The sequence below is a fragment of the Saccharomycodes ludwigii genome, chromosome II (genome assembly GCF_020623625.1).
Source record: "Saccharomycodes ludwigii strain NBRC 1722 chromosome II, whole genome shotgun sequence".
NCBI classification, from domain to species: domain Eukaryota; kingdom Fungi; phylum Ascomycota; class Saccharomycetes; order Saccharomycodales; family Saccharomycodaceae; genus Saccharomycodes; species Saccharomycodes ludwigii.
In genome coordinates, this window is record NC_060201.1 from 2,196,627 (window position 1) to 2,216,723 (window position 20,097).

Sequence of the window (20,097 nt, forward strand, 5' to 3'; positions counted from 1 at the left end):
AATATTATTTTTTTTCTTGCTTCCAATTTATATTAACGGATGAATAATTGATTAAAGGGACATATATATGTATCTGTTTCTTAATGGAATATATATATATATACTTTTGTATAATACAATAGGTAAACAATCCAGGTTGAGCTACTGTTAATAAGAAATAAATATATATTTGCAAGTATGTCCTGGAAATATGTACTTAAAGGGTATATTGTGAACCCTACCTCAGAAAATACCTTATTTTATGATGATAGCTGTGTTATAATAAAAGACAGTTTCCCCAAGGCTAAATATCATTTATTGATACTTCCAAGAGATCATAAAATCACCATTAAAGATCCTAAAACATTAACATTTAAGGAAAAATCTAGATATGAAAAATATATTGTCTGGGCTAAAAATTATATATTGGAAACTTCGAAAAGTAACGGTGGTTTTGATAATAATATTAAAATTAATGATATAAGAGTCGGAATTCACTACGTTCCCTCCTTAGCAAACTTGCATATTCATGTAATAACAAATGATTTTGTTAGTGATAAGTTGAAATACCCTAAGCATTACAAGGCATTCAATGGGCCTTTTTTCGTTGATTGGGACCAATTGCCATTGCCACCGCCATATTTAACTTCAAAGGAGGCTGAAATGAAATACATAAAACTACAACCTTTAAAATGTAGTCATTGTGATTATCCATTCAAAAATTTACCCACTTTGAAAAAACATTTAAAGCAGGAGTGGGAAACAAAAAAAAATTAATAATACTTAAATTAAATAAACTTGTTAAGTTGTATATATATATATTAGATATACGTATATATAAGGATCATATCAGAGAATACTACCAACGATGCTTCCAGCTTATTCTACAATTTTTGATATTCCAACTTGCCTTCCAATTTCTTGGTTTCAGCAACCTTTCTAACTGCCTTCATTAAATCTTCCTGAACTATATGGTCACGATCATCCCTAATGGCAAAAAATCCGGCTTCAGTAATACAGTTACGTATATCAGCACCATTGAATCCATCGCTCATTTTAACAGCCGCTTCAAAATCGAATTCGCCATGCTTCTTAACTTTAGCCGTATGAATCTTGAAAATCTCTAGACGACCAGCTTCATTCGGTAATCCAATTTCAATCTTTCTATCTAATCTACCAGGTCTCAACAAAGCAGGATCCAATGTATCTGGTCTATTTGTCGCCATAATAATCTTGGTTTGGCCTAAATTATCAAACCCATCCATCTGTGTCAAAAGTTCCATTAATGTACGTTGAATTTCACGATCTGCAGAAGTACCTTCACTAAATCTACGTCCTCCAATGGCATCGATTTCATCCATAAAAATAATGCAGGGCTCGTGTTCTTTAGCATATGCAAACATTTCTCTGATAATACGAGCGGATTCACCAATATATTTATCAACAATACCAGAGGCAGGTGAAAAAATAAAATTTGCTCCTATTGTAGCTGCAACCGCTTTAGCCAATAACGTTTTACCCGTACCAGGTGGTCCATATAACAAGACACCTTTTGGTGTTTTAATACCAACTCTTTGGAAAATTTCTGGATTTTTCAATGGTAATTCGATAACTTCTCTCAACTCTCTAATTTGTTCGGTTAAGCCACCAATCCCATCAAAAGAGATTTCACCTGGCTCAAATGTGGTCATATTGTAGACTAGCGGATCCGTTTCACGAGGTAAGATTCTCATAATCGTCAAAGTAGTGATATCTAGTGTTACACGAACACCTTTTTTCAATTTTGATCTATCAACAGAATTACGAACACCAACAATGTAACGGGGACCTGTTGATGCTTTGACAATATACTTTTCCTCACTCAATTCCTTCATAACTTCTCCAATCAATTGGCCAATGCTTTGCAAAGCTTTAATATCATTTTCTGTTTTTTCATATTCTTTTTCCAAATCTCGTATATGATTCCTACGTTGTTTCAATTGATCATCATATCTTCTGTGTTCTAACAATTTCTTTTTAAAGGCTGATAGCGCTTTATTTTTAGCTTCAACCTCAGGATCGATTGCGGCAGATTCTTCTGTTGAAGGTTGTTGCTGTTCATTATTATTGCTTACATTATCATCACCGCCGTTCAAAGCAGCTAATAAGGGATCTTGTTCCTCACTCATTTCTCTTTGTTAATTATAGTTTGTGGGTTTGTTATTGTTTTTATCTGATAGTCTCTAATGGAATAAAGCACACATAATTTAAAATTTATTAAAAATTGTTAAATAACTTTTATCTTATTAGAATATTCCACCTGTATTTTCACCTTAAAGTTTTTTTTTTTTTTTTTTTTTTTGCCACCTTGAAAGATCTAAAAAAAAAAAAAAAAAAATATTTACATGTTCAAGTCATTTTGTACGGAGTTGTCGTTTTTAATGTACGGATGTTAATTTTTTTTTTTTTTTTTTTTTTTTTTTTTTTTTTTTTTTTTTTCAAAAAGTTTTAATTAAAAAGTTTCTGCTCCAACTTTTTTTACTTTTTCTTTTGCTTAGCGCATTATTGAAAGAAAAAAAATTACTCATCAACTTGACATATTACTGTATGTTTTTATACAAATAAAAAAAAAAGTGAAAGAGAAGAGAAAAAAAGAGAAAAGAGAAAAGAGAAAAAAAATTATTTTATTTTCGACCTATTATTACTATTAGCATTACAAAAAAAAAAAAAACTATAATGGATTATCAAGCTTTTATATTTTGTGGTAAGGGTCATGGTTTGGAACCCTTTTCTAAAACTAGAGGGGACACAGGGATAGTTAAAGCCTTGTTACCAGTTGGCAATAAGCCAATGATTGAATATGTTTTAGACTGGTGTGAACAAGCGGGCTTCAAAGAAATAAATGTTGTTATTGACAAAAATGATCTAGACTTATTAAAAGAAGGATTGGGTTCCTATTTGCTTAGGAGAGAAGAATCTTATAAAAAATTAATGAAAAATTTAAATTCTGTCTCACCTTTCACTAATTCATCATCAACACTATCCTCAGCTTCAGTGGGCCATAATTACTCCTCTAGTGGCAATGGCTCTGCGAGTGGCGTTAACTTATCTCATAATTTGAAAAAACCAACCCCGATAAAATTTATTTCATCAGAATGCCAAAACACTGGCGAATGTTTGGCTAAGGAGCTTTTGCCTAAGATAACATCGAATTTTGTTCTATTGCCGTGCGATTTTATCACCGATATCCCACCTCAAATTTTATCCTATCAATTTTTAAATATGTCTGATGATAACCTATGTATGTCGGTTTATTACAAAAATAAATTTGAGAATATCGACAAAAAACAATTAAGCAATTGTTTCACTGTTTATTCTGAGGAAGAAGACTCGCCTGTATTATTAGATATATATTCCAAAGAATCTGTTGATAAAAATAAGTATTTACAAATCAGAACGCAATTGTTGTGGAGATTTCCCAAGGCCACTGTTTCTACCACTTTATTGAATTCGTTCATATATTTTTGTTCCTATAAGCTAGTTTCCATATTGGGTGATGCAGAAAACAAAATAAATTGTAATAAATCATTAACTAAAGTGTTTAGAGATTTATCAAGAAGATCGTGGCAACATTCCACCAAAAAGGAGACTGTCGGTATATTTGTTATCCCTGAAGTTGGTAATTTTTTGAGATCTAATAACTTAAGTTCCTATATGGAGGCAAACAGATATATTTTAAAAGTAAGATCAACATACAGCAGCAACAATACTTCGGCACACACACATAATAATAATTCTACTGTCGGTGGTGATTCTTTTGTTGGTGGAAATTGTACCTTTGGCGAAAAAACTAACATCAAGAAGTCTGTAATTGGGAATAATTGTAAGATTGGTAAGAAATGTCGTATTGTTGGTTGTGTGATCTTTACCAATCTGGAAATTGAAGACGATTGTCATATAGAAAACTGTATTATTGGCAACTTCGCTAAAATATCTAAAAAATGTAAATTGACCAATTGTTATGTAGAGAGCTCATATGAAGTGGGAGAAAAGAGTATGTTGAAAGGAGAAACGTTGAAGAGTTTGTATTTGGCGGACAATTCTGATGAAGATAATAACAATAATGAAAATGATGAAGACAACGACCACGACGATGATGATGATGACGATGATGAGTATATGTATCGTGAAGAAATTAGTGGCGAAGATGACGAAGAAGATGGCGAAGGATATGAATACGATGATGAATACGGTGATGATGACATTTTTGAACGTTAAACGATGTAAACAACAACTGTTTAATTGTATATTAATTAACTCGAGAGCTCTTGATTGCTTATATAAGTAAATATTTTATCCTTTGGACACTTGAATTATCAAAAAAAAAAAAAAAAAAAAAAAAAAAAAAAAAAATAGCCTAGCTTGTTATGTTTATTAAACATAGATAATTGGGATAAATAAATATATACAGGTAAATACAAAATTTATAAAGAAAAAGAATATATATTTAAATCTATGTTTCAGATTTAGAAGTAATGACAGTGTTGTTGTTGTTGTCATTGTCAAAGATACCATCCCAACGACCTTTCTTATGTAATATGGCCAATATTAAAACCGCTGGTAATTGCAACACACTGATCCAAAAAGTTTTTCTAGCGTATACGTTAGCTTTTGATAAACCTTTGTTGAATGCAATGGAGTCGTTACAAATTTTGGAAGAATAGTTTTTCTTCTGTTGCCACCAAAACATGAAGGCCCAAAACGATAACCAAGTATTAGCAATACCAGAATCTATTTGATAATACCAGTCACAAATACCAAAATATGAAAGTCCAAAACACAATGGGAACATTAACAACGAGTATCGTAGAGCTACCCGAGCATTTAACTTTGGATTTTTCCAAGCAGTCATCACATAGCCTGCATTTTTATATTCATTTTTAATATTATGGCTTAATGTGTTAAAATGGGGAAATTGCCACGCATATAATAACCCAGCTAAGCACCAGCAGCCGGGGTCTGTTAAAGGACTAGCAGCGGCCCAGCCCATTAAGGGCGGAATTGCACCAACGATTGCACCAACCCAGGTATTTATAATATGTTTTCTTTTTAATGAAGTATAGATCCATGCGTATAATATAATATTAGAAGCACCTAATAAGGCTACAGTTGGATTGACCCCAAAATATAAAATCAAAGTTCCCAAAGTCCCAGATATACCAGCAAAAGTAAATGCTTGTCTTGGAGATAATGTCCCACGAACTACTGGCCGCGCTTGTGTACGAATCATTCTCCTATCAAATTCTGGTTCTCTTCCCATATTAATAGCATTAGCTGCTGTCGAACAAAGTGTAGTACCAACTGTTAGAGATAGCAATTGAGGTATACTAGCCGCATATGGTGATAATGCGTAAGAACAAATAGCACTAAGCATGACTAGAACTGTTAATCTTGGTTTACTTAATTGGAAATATGCATTCATAATTTTCTTTATATCTACCTGCTGAGCGGAAGAAGAGGAAGTATTTTTGGTATTTTTAACTTTATTAACATATTTTACTTTAAATGGATAACTAGAAGTGGTCTGTTCGCTAATAATGTCATGGTCAAGTTTATCGGAGACATCCGGCGTACATGTAAAAACTTTTTTGGCTGAGTCAGGAATCCTTAATTGGGCATCAATATTTGATAAATTTGAGGAAAATTCTATTGGGGAAGTATTCAACGCATTTGAACGTGAAACTATTGGTTTTTGCGGTGTAGGCTCCTTCTGTTGTTTTTCTGTAAACGAATTTGAAAAAAAACGGTTTCCCTGTTGATTATCTTTTTTAAATACACCATTTAAAATGGAAACAGCTACATTAATGGAAGTTCTAGTTGAAAAATACTGTCTGTTGGTATTTCTACTAACGGCATGTATTATGGGTCTTGGACAAAGTATTAAATTGACCATTGACACTAATGTTGGTATTATTATTATTATTTGTTGTTTTTGTTTATGAAAGAAAGAAAAACTTAATTGGTGTTTAATTTAATAAGTTGTGTTATTAGGGTTTTCTTGAATGCAACTTTAATTTTTTTTTTATATTAATCTTTAATCACAAGTTATATCGTATATTCTCTCTCTCTCTTTTTTTTATACGTATTTTACCCGGATACGTACAAATACGTATAAAAAAGTTTTCTGGTCAGAATTAATTTCAAATGTATCACAATACAATTAATTTTATGTAAATCTTGGTATTAAAGGATAAGTGACAAAACCCCCCATTCTCTTAACAATTATATTGGATAGAAGAAGTAAAATTACTGCGTAAGTAGATAAATATTGTATAAAATAAAGATGAAATTAGATAATTGTGGGCATCTTCTATTACTGTCAGCTGGATTTATAAATCAAGTCAAAAATTACATTGATCTTATGACCATAATATTACTTTATATGTTTTTCGTAGCAAATATATATGAATCAATAATAAATTACTATACACATAAAGAAAAAAACAATGACATATAGAGTATATCATTATTCGGTTTGTATCCCCTTTTCTTTACTTATTCATTCATTATCATTACAGAAGGAAAGAATTTAAAAAAAAAATTAAAAAAAAAAAAAAAAAATAAATAAAAGAAAAATCGTATTTCACTATTTTTCGAAACTATATTTATTTTTTTTGTTCTGATTTCTCCAGTTCATCACTTTTCTTTGAGTCTTTATTTGCTTCCTCTACATCATCAACTTTTTCTTCTTCTGTGTCCTTATCGTTCTCCTTTTTATTTTCCTTGTTATTTAATTTAGCGTTTTGTATTTTATTTTCAATTAGATTATCAAAGGATACAATTGCTCTAACCAACTGAGAAATATAAATAACCATTAATTCATCATTAGTTTTAATAGTTAAGGCTTTGCGCAAATTGTTGGTAGTGGTGTCATCACTATTAGTGATGGTGCCAGTGGCAAGACCATTAATTACAGCATCCCCCTCATTAGATCCCAAATTTGGTAATAAATTGAAAACATCTTGTAATTTACCCAAAATAGCATGATTTACAGGCAAGTTACCTTCGATTACTTTATTTAAATATAATATAATATCATGTAATTTCCTTTGTAAACCTTTTAAAGACTTTAATTGATTTGTTAGCTTAATGGATAACCCTCCAGCTGCTTGGTCACGGCAGTCCCTTAACAAATGTTCTACACCAATTTCCTCAGCTTCTTCAGCCTCTACAGAAGAAGGTAAATGAATAAACGTCTTTTCAGTGCTTGAACCATTATCTTTAATTTGTTCAATGGCTATGTAACAATTTGTTGGTAAACCAACTCCTTGTTGTTTAACATCTACTACTAAAAGCACTGGCTGACTAGCATATTTTTTAAAAATTTGATTGTTGATTTTTAAGTCAGAGGCTCTTAATTTAGGTCCACTGTGATACCAACCGATCAATTTTTCCTTTGCGTTGATTTTCTTACACATTTCCATCATTTGTTCAATATAGTTTTGGTCCAAAAACCAAACATCAGAGTTTTTTTCATCTTCTTCAAAGGGTAATGCAAATGAATTAGTTACTCTTACAATGTTGGAATTATGATTGTTCTCGCCTAATATGACACCTAAAACCCTTTTATGTCCCTTAGTGTTGGTACGTTCATAATGATCCAAAACAGATAATAAAACAAGTGGTGCAACAGTTACTGATTTATCTTCTAGTGCAAAATTCATTATCTATGTGCTTGTATATGTATATGTATATGTATATGTATATATATGTGTGTGTGTGTATATATATATATAACCTTGTATGAATAGTTTGGTGTTCTTGTAGTATCACAAATCTTATATATGATTGTTTGTAAATTGTAAATATTTTTCTTTGCCACCTGTTTAGAATTTATTTTGAACGAAACTTACAAGCAATAAAAAGGATAACAAAAAAAAACATATTTTTTTTGTCATGTATCCGAAAAAACAAAATCTTATTTAAATGATGTCCGGTTCTTTTTTTTTTTTTTATTCTTTTTTTTCCATTTTTTTTTTTTGGATTATTTACAAAGTATTAAATATATATCATACCTTTAACTATTATTGGTGCCACATTAAATGCATTTTAGAACTGAAAAAAAGATTAATAATTTATAAGAGAAAGATATATATATATATACATACATACATACATGCCATTTGGTCAAATCGTGATAGGACCCCCGGGTTCGGGAAAATCAACTTATTGTTTTGGATGCAACCAATTTTTCAATGCTATTGGTAGAAATGTAAATATTATTAATATGGATCCAGCTAATGATTCTTTACCCTACCAATGTGCTGTTGATATAAGAGATTTCATTACTTTGGAGGAAATTATGGATGAAAAGCAATTGGGTCCTAATGGTGGTTTAATGTATGCTTTGGAAAGTGTCGAAAACTCATTGGAGCTTTTTTCGTTGCAAGTCAAATCATTATTACAAGAAGAAAACAGCTATTTATTGTTTGATTGTCCAGGACAAGTAGAACTCTTTACGCATCATGGAGCCTTATTCAACATATTTAAAAGATTAGAGAAAGAGATGGATTTGAGATTATGTGTAGTGAATTTAATAGATTCTATTTATTTAAATTCTGCTTCCCAATACATTAGTATAGTTTTGTTATCTCTACGGTCAATGCTAATGATGGATTTGCCTCAGATTAATGTATTTTCGAAAATAGATATGCTCAAACAATATGGAGATGAGTTGCCATTCAGATTAGATTATTATACAGATGTTCAAGAATTAGAATATTTACAACCTATTATAGAAAAGGAGAGTAGTGAGAATTCATACATGGGCAAAAAATTAAAAAAATTGACCGAGAATATTAGTGAAATTATTAGTGATTTTAATTTAGTCTCTTTCGAAGTTTTATGTATTGATGATAAACAGAGCATGATTAATTTACAAATGGTTATTGATAAAGCTAATGGCTATGTTTTTGGGGCCTCTGAGATAGGCGGTGATACTGTTTGGGCGGAAGCAACAAGACAGCAAGCAGGGATCACCAATAATGTATATGATATTCAAGAGAGGTGGATAGATAATAAGGAGGAATATGACAAAGAAGAGGAAAGGAAAAGAAAAGAACTTTTAAAAGAACAAGAAATATTAGATAAACCCTTAGAAAACCTCTCCAAGGAATTGGATCCTGAAGTTGAGTGGGAACGCGCTGTCAAGGAATGGGAAGAGAAAACCTAAGTCCCCGTTTTGAAAAGGTGAATGATTTATAATTTATTTAATATTTTGTTAATAGATTCATATATTTATAATTGGTACTCTATGATGATAATCACGTTATATTATTCATATTTTTTTTATGTTTTAATTTTTGATAGTTTTCCGATGCCGATGTCCGCAAAAGAAAAAATACAAAAAAAAAATTAGAATATGCGGGAAGGGGAGAGGGGGGGATCACGTGAAAAAAATATAAGGAAAAATTAAATTTAAATTAAAAAAAAAAAAAAAAAAAAGGCTGGCATTTAAAAATGTCAGTAAATAAACCAGCCATTAATAAATTATTATTTACATTCGAACAATAATTAAAAGGTTATACCGACACAAAATTCTCACTTTGAATTAATTTTTTTTTTTTTATCTCTGGATTTAACTACTGCTATAGTTAAGTAAAAATATATATATCTATATATACATGTATTTATCTGTACTTATGTACTTGTAAATTATAATTAGAACATTGAATTATAATTTTGGTCATTTTTTAGCTTAAATTTTCTAAATATAAAAGTTTAATCGTTAAGGAAAGGGAAGACATAATATTAACAAAAAAAAAAAAAAAAAAGAACAATAGAATGAATATTATAAAGATATCAAAATTAAAATAATACACATAGTTTATGATACTAAAAATTATTATTTTTAGCAGTAATTATTTGTATGCATCCAATAGGATACAGTTTATACTTTTAAAAGTTTTATTTACTGTTGCTGAACTTTCCAGTTGCTTCCCCTAAGCTCCTTGCTTTTTTTTTTTGTTTATCTTTTTTTTTTTTTACTTATATATAACGTTATATTATATATAAGCACTATTTTAATACTTACATTGATTAAATTACTTGAAAGAAAAATAAATAAATAAAAAAGATTAAATTCAAGCATATATATATGTATATAAATGACCTGAAAAAAAAGGGAATTTTTCTATTTTAGTATAAGATTAACAGTTTCTGCAATATGTTCTTTTTGTTCTTAGTTATATACTATTTCTAGTAAAATTAAAGTTTTTTTTTTTTTTTTTTGGGAAATACATAGATAAATATTAAGAATAAAAATAGTGATTATGGCGAGAAAATTCTTTACACAAAAAATTAAAGGGAGTGTTGATTTTATAAAACCACCATCTTTGACATTAACGGATGAAGAATTAGCTCAAATACCCGATCCACCAACCTTTGATGACTCAGATACGACAAATATTAAAAGTAAAAGTAAAAGTAATGGTGATGCAAAAAAAGCTACCAAAATTTCAAGAAAATTTGGTGGCACCGTAAGATTAGAAAAAAGGCTAAGTTCGATACCAATTATTTGGCACCAACACGAAAAAAATAAGTCAAGAAGACAGCAGCAAGAAAACGATGACCTTTCTCAAGGAGAAAAAAAAAATAGCTCAATTTTCCAAAAAAAAAAAAAAGTTTCACATTCGCAGACTAAGATGGCATTAAATTACAACTATGATTCGAATAATAGCAGAATAGAAGACGATGCAGTTGAATTGAAGCCTGTAGATTATAAATTAGTAAATAAAACATTATCTCAAACGGCTAGCAACGTTAGAAGTACTTCAGGTCCTAATACCTTTTTAAGACCACCGCCACCGGCATCTTGCCCTAGTAACAATGAAATGACAGCTAGGAAAGAAGCCACAACAAAGCCTTTTAAAATTGAACAATTTTATAATGTTTTTCCGACATTACCACAACAAAAAATGGCACCTGGAACTACAATTCATTATAACCACTCTTTAAACAAAAGCAATGAAACTTTACACACACATAAAAGCAAAAAAAGTTCGAATGAGGTTTTGTTTGAAGAGATTTTAAGCTCTTATATGGAACATCCACCGGTAAAAAATAAAATTGTGGTTAATAATTTTAAAAAGTGTGAAGAAATTCAACAAAAACATGATATTAATTTTATCATTGATGAAAAACATTTTCAGGACTCTATTAAATGGGAGAAGATTCAAACACCTGTTAAGGATATTTCCATGAGATATAGCGTAAATACTTTTGAGACACCATCTACTGAGGAGGAAAATGACTCTTCGTCATTAGGTGACAAATTACAAACACAAACATCAGATTCCAACTCTTCTTTGTCTGAAGGGGAAGAATACTACGAAAAAGAAGAGTTTGGAATCATAGAGGGGAAAAAGGCACAAGATAATGCCAGTTTTACGAAGTTTGAACGTACAATCAGTGAATACCCAAGTATGGAAAGATTAAACACTACTGAATCGTTAGATATCAATGAAAAAAATTGTAATGCACAAAATGAATGGAAATTCAGAGATTCTAACTTTATAAGTGAATTAAATGATTTCTTAAAGGGTTCTATAAATTCAGCGTCAGAGACAAAGAATAATAATGATAATATTAATAGGAAACATCATGTTTTAAAGCAGATTAGAATAGATAGACCTACCATAATGTATGTTGAGTATTCTGATAGTGAAAGTACAAACTCTATTTACGATAACAAAAAGGAAGTATTAGCAAGAGGGATGAATGATAAAGATTTTTTTATTGAAAGGTTAGAAGCTGAAATTAAAGATTTGGAAATTGTATGAGGTGGTTTTTTCACGTGATCTTTCTTGATTTTTTCTGTTTTTTTTTGCGTTTTTTTTGTTTATTTGTTTTTTTTTTTTTTCTTTTTTGAAAAATGTTAAAAAAAAACAAATTTAGTAGAAAAGTAATAATAATAATCATCACAAACCCAGTTATAAAACAACCAGTTGTTATTACCTAAGACCATAAACCACACACGATTATGCCGCCTTCCAAGTTGGTAATCAAAATTAGATCCTTAGAAAGATTATTAAAAGAACAAGATTATTATAAAAATGAACTACTACAGCAACAAAAAATAGTCAATGATTTAAAGGACAACCCAGAATCGGATCCATATGACTTAAAAAAGCAAATTGAGGTATTGAAAGATACTGAAAGAATTTTTCCCACATTATATAATAAAATAGATGAATTTAAGCAAGATTTAACCAATTATTTGGAGTCAAATATTACTAGCACTAATAATGTTACTAGCACTGGGTCTATAGATGAAAATGAATATAATGCCTGGAAATCTAAAATAGATCAAGTACTAAAAGAGTCTGAAGAATCTATAAAAAATATTGATTGATAATAGTAATATATATATGTATTGATGTATAAGTGTATATTTATTTTTAAAAAAGAATGCACTTATGTATAAAATTAACAGATTGTGATCTGGAATTATCTTTTCCACATACAAACTCTTCCATTATGTATGTATATATACAGTATGTAAAGAGTATTAAAAAGACACTTAAAAAAAAAAGTTTGGTTATTTATTTATTTATGGAAACGCGCTTGGAAAAACGATTAGAAATTCTTTCAATTTTTTTAATTTATTAATTCTTAATATACAGGTTAAAAGTGATACAACTATTCCAGGATTCTTGGAAAAGATCAAAAGAAATCCAATATTTAACATAGAAGGAGTACATTAATAAACAAAATAGGCTAGTGAGGTGGAATAAATAAACTGATAATGAACGTTTTCAAAGGTTATAAAATAAACCAAACACTTAATAACACTCTTGTTAATACCAAAGCCATAATAAGCGTTAATAAAAAGCTATTATATTGTACTACTATAGCCACCAGTTGCAATCCTTCCGATGTCGATACATTGTCATCTTCTACTAATAAATGGGAGATTTATAAAAAATTGGTAGACAAGCCAATAATTTTTATTCAAAACACCGGTATTAAAAATATTAACAACTCTAATAAAAAACATTTACCAATTTCAAATTATCCACCAGAGATTTTACAATTGGAAGAAAGAAAGGACCAAACAAAAACAAATTTTTTTAAAAAAATTTGGTATAAATCAAAATACATTTTAAAGATTTATTTAAATAATGGGTTGAAATATCATATACTAAATTATAAAAAGTATAAGTTTCAAAACAAGAATGGTAATCTTGAGGAGCTATTAAACAATTGTACCAAACTAATAGAATTTCAAAGTATAAAATACAAACTTGAACGCCAAAAAAACACCAAAACCATTAAGAATATTGATTGCGATGAATATTTTAATGAAATTACTAAAGATTTGCCAGTTTCTACCAGAGATGATTTCCAAGCAAGGTATCAATATCTTTTAAATTACAATAAGGTTCCCTTTTTTATACTTTTAGCTATACTATTTGAAGAAATGACCCCGATACTTTTATACTACAGTGATTTTTTACAAAAAAAAGTGATTCCATATAATTGTTTGACTCCTGAAATGTGGTCTAAGCAACAGAAAATAAACTTACTCAATTTCCATGATTACCTAGGTATCGACTTACAAAAAAAGTCACCATTGAAAAATTATAAATCTATAAAGATTGCTAAAAAGGAAGCATCTAGGACTAAAAGTGGGAAAGATTTTTCGTTTAAAGTTAGTGAAATGGGGTTAAAATATTTATACGTTGATGATATTTTAATGTTAAAAGAATTAACGAATGGGGAAAATTCTGCCGCCAGTTTAGAAATAAATACACAAGATCTAATCCAATTTTGTTACGATAGGTTTTTGTATTATTCCAATGAAAACTTATTAGAAATAGCACGTACGAATCCACAATTTTTATATGATAGGATATTAAAATATTTATCTTTTAAATATGATGATGGAGCTTTGATTAATGACAAATTTGGATTATGGAACGTTTATAGTGGTTGGTATTTTGATAAAAATGATGGTAGATAGCTAAGTGTAAATCCCTCAATACAAAAACACAGATAAATATTTATTTATTTATTTTTTTTCTTTCTTTCTTTCTTTCTTTACTCTTCAATATTTAATTATTCTCTCTTTTTCCCATTGCAAGATATTCATTAATATATATTTTTATAAAGATTTACAAATATAAAATTGGCAAAAAATAATGATCTTATCATAAAAATTGATGTACATATAAAATAAAATAAAGTATAAAAATAAACACATAATATATATACAAATATATATTGGAGATGGAATTAAGTCATGATTAAATAGTAATAAAAAGCATTAAAGTAACATTGATCATAAATGGCAAAAATAACAGATGTCATAAAAGCAGACTTTTCTCTTCTTTTCCTTCTTTTTTTTTTTTTTAGTTTTTTTTTTTTTTTTTTTTCCCTTAAAGAAAAAAGTTTCAAAAAGTTAAAATAAAAATAGATGATAATAATAATCATAAATAAATAAAACAAATAGCCAGACTAAAAATTCGCAAAAAGAATATCAAAAAAATTGCTTCTAGAAAAACATGGACATTACTCTTATTTATTTCTCTTCCAAAAAAGAAAAAAGAAAAAAACGTGTGAAGGGAAGAAAAGGAAAGGAATTAAAAAAAAAAAATTAAAAAATGAGTCAACACGTTACTTTTTCTCTTTATAGCTTTCTAGATGAGCATCCTCTTCTTTGACTATAGTATGAGTATGTCCTTTGCCCCTAATCAAATGACCCTTCTTATCCAAAGTACAATAACTAATGTTAATAAACCATTCATCTTTAAAAATATCTTCCAGTGTGGCTCTTTTAGTCTGATCAACTTCTAATACCTTGGATAATATAGGACGAGCGGCATGTGGTAGTAACCTGAATAATCTATATGGGCCTTGTAATGGTTTTTTCGTAGCAGTCGTCTGTTGTTGGCGATATTCTGGGTGTGTTTCATGATGATGATGATGATGATGTTCGGGTTGTTGCGTCCATGAGGTTATTTGAGAGGAATTGTCATTCGCCTTTGGTTCATCATTGTTTTTTGTTTCATCATTATTTTTTGGTGGTTGAGGTGGTTCTTCCTTCTTTTGTGTTGATGATATATCTGTTGGGTTGTTATCTTTATTGGAAATATTCGTATTATCATCTTTCTTAACAGGTTCTTCATGCATGGCATTATCTTTTTCTCTTAGCTGCTGCTCTTGTAACAGCATTTTTTGTTTCTTTTCCAGTTTCAACTTCATCAATAATTCCGCATGTTTTTTGGCGCTCTCCACATAATCATGTTCTACTTCGTCAGGTAAACAAAATAAATGGAAATTCTTGTCTGACCTACTAGGAGATTTCCAAGGAAATCTTTTCAATACCATACAGCAATAAATAATACCCATACTCCAAATATCGACAGGTTGAGGATCATATTTCTTACAAGTTAGCACTTCAGGAGCTAAATATGGATCACTACCAACAATACCCCTGGCCAAAGTGATATGATTATCATATGGGTATTTGAAAACAACAGCTGAGCCAAAATCAATTAATTTTAAAATACCTTCACTTGTCATAACACAATTATCTAGTTTTAAATCTCTATGAGCTAGCCCCATTGAATGCAAATATTTAACACCCTCCATTAATTGTTTAAAACAACAATTGATTTCGTTTCTAGACATTTTCCCGCTCATAACAACGGCAAAAAAATCAACTGGGCAATACTCCATCACTTCATAATACTTATTTTGTTGAGCATCACTGAAAATATCTAAAGTCTCAATGATGTTAGGATGATGCAAAGTAGAACCTATACAAAACTCGGCAGTACATTTTTTTGCATACTCCTTCACGGGTTCATCAGCCTTTCTTGGTCTGAATTCTTTAACGGCAAAGGTAACACCATCTGATGGTCTAGTAATAATTCTAACGCTACCACCAGCCCCACTACCCAAGACTTTACCTAATTTACCGTATTTCTGAGCTAAAATGGCGTCATCATGATAAATATTTGCTTTATTCCCCAAGGACAAAGTAGAATCAGAACTCGGCGGTATGGCAGATTGAGTATGTGAATGGTGATCAAAGTGTGATCTACTATTATCCCTGTTATTAGCATTATTTCTTAATAAAAGATGATTGTTGTTACCAGAACCAGTATTAACACCTACAGAATGTTCAATTCCTGTAATGATATTATTAGGGTTTAAATTGTGTGGCCTAAAAAATCTTTTAATTTCGACCATAGAAGAATGGGTATTGATGTTGTTGTGATGGTGGTTATGATTGATGTTGTTGTTGTTGTTGTTGTTGTTGTGATTATGGTTTATAATGTCTTCATTGCTCTGGACAGGAGATTGGATAGAATAAGAGCTAGAAGCATTACTTGAATTCTTATTTAATTGAAACCCTAAAAATGACTTGGATCTATGTGGCTTTATGTTATGGTGATAAGTTGGGTTATTATTAGGGGGTGGCGAACCAGCACTACTATAGGTGTTATAATTATTTTCTGTAGGTGAACCACTTCTAGAAAAGGTAGTCTTATTGGCGTTATTAGCAGGACTGGTGTTTACGGTGTTGTTTGTACCATAGTGGTGTATATATGAACTACCACCGTTATTATCATCTTGATGATTATCTGAAGAGTGGTGTTGATTGTGATGGTGTAATGAACTATTACTTTTATTTTTATTCTTAAATAATTTCAACATTTTTTTTCTTTCTTTCTTTCTTTCTTCTTCGTTATAGGGGGGAAGGAAAGAGAAGGAGATTGTAATTTTATTCTATTTTAGTTTAGTAATATTATGTTATACTAGTTAGTATTGGGCACCGCTGGTAGTAGTAGATTGGCAGATTTAGGTTTAGCTTATATTAGCATTAGATGGGAATCTGATAAAGCTGTGGGAGAGACAGAAGGAATAGCAAAAAAAAGATAAAAGAAAAGAAAAGAAAAAAAAAAAAATAGAAAAAAGAAAAAAGAAAAAAAAAGTTGAAACAAAACTAGACATTAATTTTAAAGTTAATTAAAGCACAAAAAAAGTATTTAAGATTTAATATAAAGTGAAAGTAAAAAAAGTAGGATTAGAAGAAGCAAAAGAAGAAGAAAAAGAAGAAGAAGAAAATTGATATCAAAGTAAAATCTTTTTTTTTTTTTGTAATACATTTTTCCTTTTTCAAATTAAAACAGGAAAAGTGAAGTTAAAATTACAAGCGTTATGTGGGAAAATAACTAAAAATAAAATAAAATAAAATAAAAAGAGAAGGTTTTATTATTAGTATTATTATCAATTGCTACCCACTTTTTTCAATTTCAATTTCAATTTCAATTTCTTTTGTTAGCGTTACTTTTATATTTCTCCCTATTAAAAATCACGTGTGCAGTGGTTTCTAAGTACGCATTCCCTATTTCCTTTTAAGAATAATAAATAAATAAATAAATAAATAAATAATAGGAGTTACTCTCTTCTTTCGTATCCCCCCCCCCCATACATCCGTACACCACGTATGGATATACATACTAAAAACCCAAATAAAATATTTTCTTAACCATTTAATACTACTTTTTCTTTGTTTTATTTGGCAAATTAGAATTGGTTAATTGGGTGGAGTAAATCTTAATCATACCACGCGGCCACATAAGATACCACTATTATTATTTACCATTATCTTTACTACTTAAAATAAACCATCACTAAAACTAAAACTAAAACTAAAACTAATAACGAAATCTTTTTTTAATGTTTTATTTCCAATATTACTGACAAGTTCATCTCTATCTACCATATATATAAAGGGACCAACAGCCTTTTCATTCACCCTCTATATCCTTTTCTTTTAACTCCTCCCCCACCTTCAAGTGCTAAATATATCTAATAATAATTATCTTGTGCATATAGAATTACCAATTTACCGATCTCGGAATAATATCATGTGGAGAGCTTCCAAGGGTCGTATTATATTGCATTAAATCTGTTTCCCGTTCTCTCTCCATCTCTTCCTCCCATTTAGTATATATCCAATATCCCCATTACAATATTAAAAAGAGCATCTATCAGTTACATCCCTATACGTAATATCTTAGCCCGACGTATTAAATGATCTTGTCGTATTAAACAAAAAAAAAGAAAAGGAAAAATGAATATAGACAAAATACAACGTCATAATAATCATGTAATCCGAGCATGTTATATATCCGAATACAAAAATAGAACCCTTCTTGTGATTTAGAACGAATATCTTAAATTTTGGTTTAATACCAACAAGAACAAAAGAAAAGCCTGTTTATAGCTAAGATAATCAATAATCAATGCTCTATAATTATAAAATGCCTTTCTAAGAAAGAAGCAAATGTTTATATCAAATTATTGTTATTTATAATTATCTTAGAATTAAGTACTATCCTAGAAACGGCTCTAATTGGAAAAAGTTAACATTCTTCGGTTTTCTTTGTTTTTTGTTTTTTGTTTTTTGTTTTTTGTTTTTTTGTTTTTTCCTTTTTTCGTTTTTTCGTTTTTTTAATTCTTAATATCTAGAAATAAATTTAAATTATAGGTTTCTAATAGATATTAATAAATACATAAACAAAAACAGAAAAAAAAAAAATAACAATAATAAATAAGTAAAAAGGAAAATAACTAAATGGATGATTCAACTTCTACTAGTATCAGCACCAGTATTTCCAAATTATCTTCTTTATTGTTAAGTAAGGAACAAAAGAATTTATTAAATCTATCAATTATACAATATTTAATAAATGTAGAGGAAAACAAAAAGAACAAAAACAATGATAACAATACCCAAATTATCCAAGATGTTTGTAAATTGTTAGATATTGAAACTAATAAAATAGATACTTTAATTACCAATAATACGGCTCTAGGAGATGATTACTTAATACGGAAATGGTGTTCCATAGTAAGACTACAAAAGAAAATTATAAATTTGGAAAAACAATTATATAATAATGGTACAAATAATACCCCAAACATTAATAATAACAATAATAAAATATGGCTACCTTCATCCCAATTTCCAACTCATCAAATAGTATTAGGTAATAACAATACTTCAATTTCTAGTTTGAAATTACATCCTAAAGCACCACTTATATTCATTGGGTGCGAAGACGGATCATTACATTGCTATAATTTAATTAATACCTCCATTCCAATACTATATATACCTAATGCACATATGAAAGGTGTAACAAGTATAGATATATCCATTAACGATAATGATACTACAAGTCTAGCCACCGTTTCAAAAGATTTATTTCTTAAAACATGGGAATTTACTACTACTACTAATGATACACAAAATATGCCCACTTTAAAACCTATTTGGCAATTAAGTGGCCATGAAAACATAATATCTTGTGTCAAGTTCCATAACATTGGTGCTAGCAATAATGCCTCCATTGTATCCACATGTTCCAGAGATTCTACCATAAGATCTTATGATCTAGATAATGGCTGGTTAATTAACCAAAACACTAAAGCCCATTTAACATGGTGTAGATGTATTGACGTATACCTTCATTTTATAGTCTCTGGCTCCAACGATTGTACCATTAGCCTATCTCACTGCTTAATTAATAGCGCGTTGCACTTTAATAATCTCAAGTTTCATGATTTACCTATCACAGACATTAAACTATTCAAGCATAATTCAGTCTTTTATATTCTTTCATGCTCAAGGGATTGTACTATTAAATTATGGGAATTGCCTATAAATTTAGAAAATTATTCTAACACTACCACAGATATTATTACCGATTTGTTTAATAAAAATATGGAATTAAAGTTAATTAATACCTATAAAGGCCATTCCTCATGGGTAAAACAATTGGCATATCACATTACTGTGTCTAATACCAACCCCCCACAAGGATTAATTTATAGTTGTAGCGATGATTCTACAATTAAAGTCTGGGATATGCTTACGGGTGATATACTTTACAATAATACCTCCAATTTCCATAACAAAAATTTTATAAATTGTTTGCAAGTCGATTACCATAGAAAAATTATATGTAGTGGAGGAATAGATGGCAAAGTTAACATATTTATATAACAATGGCCTTACATATATGTATATATATATATGTATATATATCGGTACGTATT

At 29.4% G+C, this 20,097-nt stretch overlaps 11 protein-coding genes across 11 annotated transcripts; 7 read left to right on the top strand and 4 right to left on the bottom strand.

The window, feature by feature from the left end:
• Nucleotides 1-177: 177 nt before the first annotated feature.
• On the top strand, nucleotides 178-756 carry HNT3 (DNA 5'-adenosine monophosphate hydrolase; the record flags this gene model as incomplete). Its single annotated transcript, XM_046080662.1, has 1 exon — nucleotides 178-756. One exon carries the CDS (start codon nucleotides 178-180, stop codon nucleotides 754-756), a length of 579 nt encoding a protein of 192 aa, XP_045936300.1.
• Nucleotides 757-863: 107 nt separating this feature from the next.
• On the bottom strand, nucleotides 864-2,147 carry RPT4 (proteasome regulatory particle base subunit RPT4; the record flags this gene model as incomplete). The annotated part of the gene is made up of 1 exon (XM_046080661.1): nucleotides 864-2,147. One exon carries the CDS (start codon nucleotides 2,145-2,147, stop codon nucleotides 864-866), a length of 1,284 nt encoding a protein of 427 aa, XP_045936301.1.
• A 547-nt stretch (nucleotides 2,148-2,694) lies between these two features.
• GCD1 (translation initiation factor eIF2B subunit gamma) lies at nucleotides 2,695-4,236 on the top strand (the record flags this gene model as incomplete). The annotated part of the gene is made up of 1 exon (XM_046080660.1): nucleotides 2,695-4,236. The coding sequence occupies one exon, from the start codon at nucleotides 2,695-2,697 to the stop codon at nucleotides 4,234-4,236; it is 1,542 nt and encodes a 513-aa protein (XP_045936302.1).
• A 235-nt stretch (nucleotides 4,237-4,471) lies between these two features.
• Nucleotides 4,472-5,911, bottom strand: COX10 (protoheme IX farnesyltransferase; the record flags this gene model as incomplete). The annotated part of the gene is made up of 1 exon (XM_046080659.1): nucleotides 4,472-5,911. The coding sequence occupies one exon, from the start codon at nucleotides 5,909-5,911 to the stop codon at nucleotides 4,472-4,474; it is 1,440 nt and encodes a 479-aa protein (XP_045936303.1).
• Nucleotides 5,912-6,623: 712 nt separating this feature from the next.
• On the bottom strand, nucleotides 6,624-7,682 carry RPN8 (proteasome regulatory particle lid subunit RPN8; the record flags this gene model as incomplete). Its single annotated transcript, XM_046080658.1, has 1 exon — nucleotides 6,624-7,682. The coding sequence occupies one exon, from the start codon at nucleotides 7,680-7,682 to the stop codon at nucleotides 6,624-6,626; it is 1,059 nt and encodes a 352-aa protein (XP_045936304.1).
• A 452-nt stretch (nucleotides 7,683-8,134) lies between these two features.
• GPN2 (GTPase GPN2) lies at nucleotides 8,135-9,190 on the top strand (the record flags this gene model as incomplete). Its single annotated transcript, XM_046080657.1, has 1 exon — nucleotides 8,135-9,190. The coding sequence occupies one exon, from the start codon at nucleotides 8,135-8,137 to the stop codon at nucleotides 9,188-9,190; it is 1,056 nt and encodes a 351-aa protein (XP_045936305.1).
• A 1,099-nt stretch (nucleotides 9,191-10,289) lies between these two features.
• Nucleotides 10,290-11,798, top strand: DSE3 (Dse3p; the record flags this gene model as incomplete). The annotated part of the gene is made up of 1 exon (XM_046081430.1): nucleotides 10,290-11,798. One exon carries the CDS (start codon nucleotides 10,290-10,292, stop codon nucleotides 11,796-11,798), a length of 1,509 nt encoding a protein of 502 aa, XP_045936306.1.
• Nucleotides 11,799-11,998: 200 nt separating this feature from the next.
• Nucleotides 11,999-12,370, top strand: RBL2 (Rbl2p; the record flags this gene model as incomplete). The annotated part of the gene is made up of 1 exon (XM_046080656.1): nucleotides 11,999-12,370. One exon carries the CDS (start codon nucleotides 11,999-12,001, stop codon nucleotides 12,368-12,370), a length of 372 nt encoding a protein of 123 aa, XP_045936307.1.
• A 393-nt stretch (nucleotides 12,371-12,763) lies between these two features.
• PNT1 (Pnt1p) lies at nucleotides 12,764-13,981 on the top strand (the record flags this gene model as incomplete). The annotated part of the gene is made up of 1 exon (XM_046080655.1): nucleotides 12,764-13,981. One exon carries the CDS (start codon nucleotides 12,764-12,766, stop codon nucleotides 13,979-13,981), a length of 1,218 nt encoding a protein of 405 aa, XP_045936308.1.
• A 653-nt stretch (nucleotides 13,982-14,634) lies between these two features.
• Nucleotides 14,635-16,683, bottom strand: HRK1 (putative serine/threonine protein kinase HRK1; the record flags this gene model as incomplete). Its single annotated transcript, XM_046080654.1, has 1 exon — nucleotides 14,635-16,683. One exon carries the CDS (start codon nucleotides 16,681-16,683, stop codon nucleotides 14,635-14,637), a length of 2,049 nt encoding a protein of 682 aa, XP_045936309.1.
• A 1,927-nt stretch (nucleotides 16,684-18,610) lies between these two features.
• On the top strand, nucleotides 18,611-20,044 carry PAC1 (Pac1p; the record flags this gene model as incomplete). The annotated part of the gene is made up of 1 exon (XM_046080653.1): nucleotides 18,611-20,044. The coding sequence occupies one exon, from the start codon at nucleotides 18,611-18,613 to the stop codon at nucleotides 20,042-20,044; it is 1,434 nt and encodes a 477-aa protein (XP_045936310.1).
• Nucleotides 20,045-20,097: the final 53 nt, after the last annotated feature.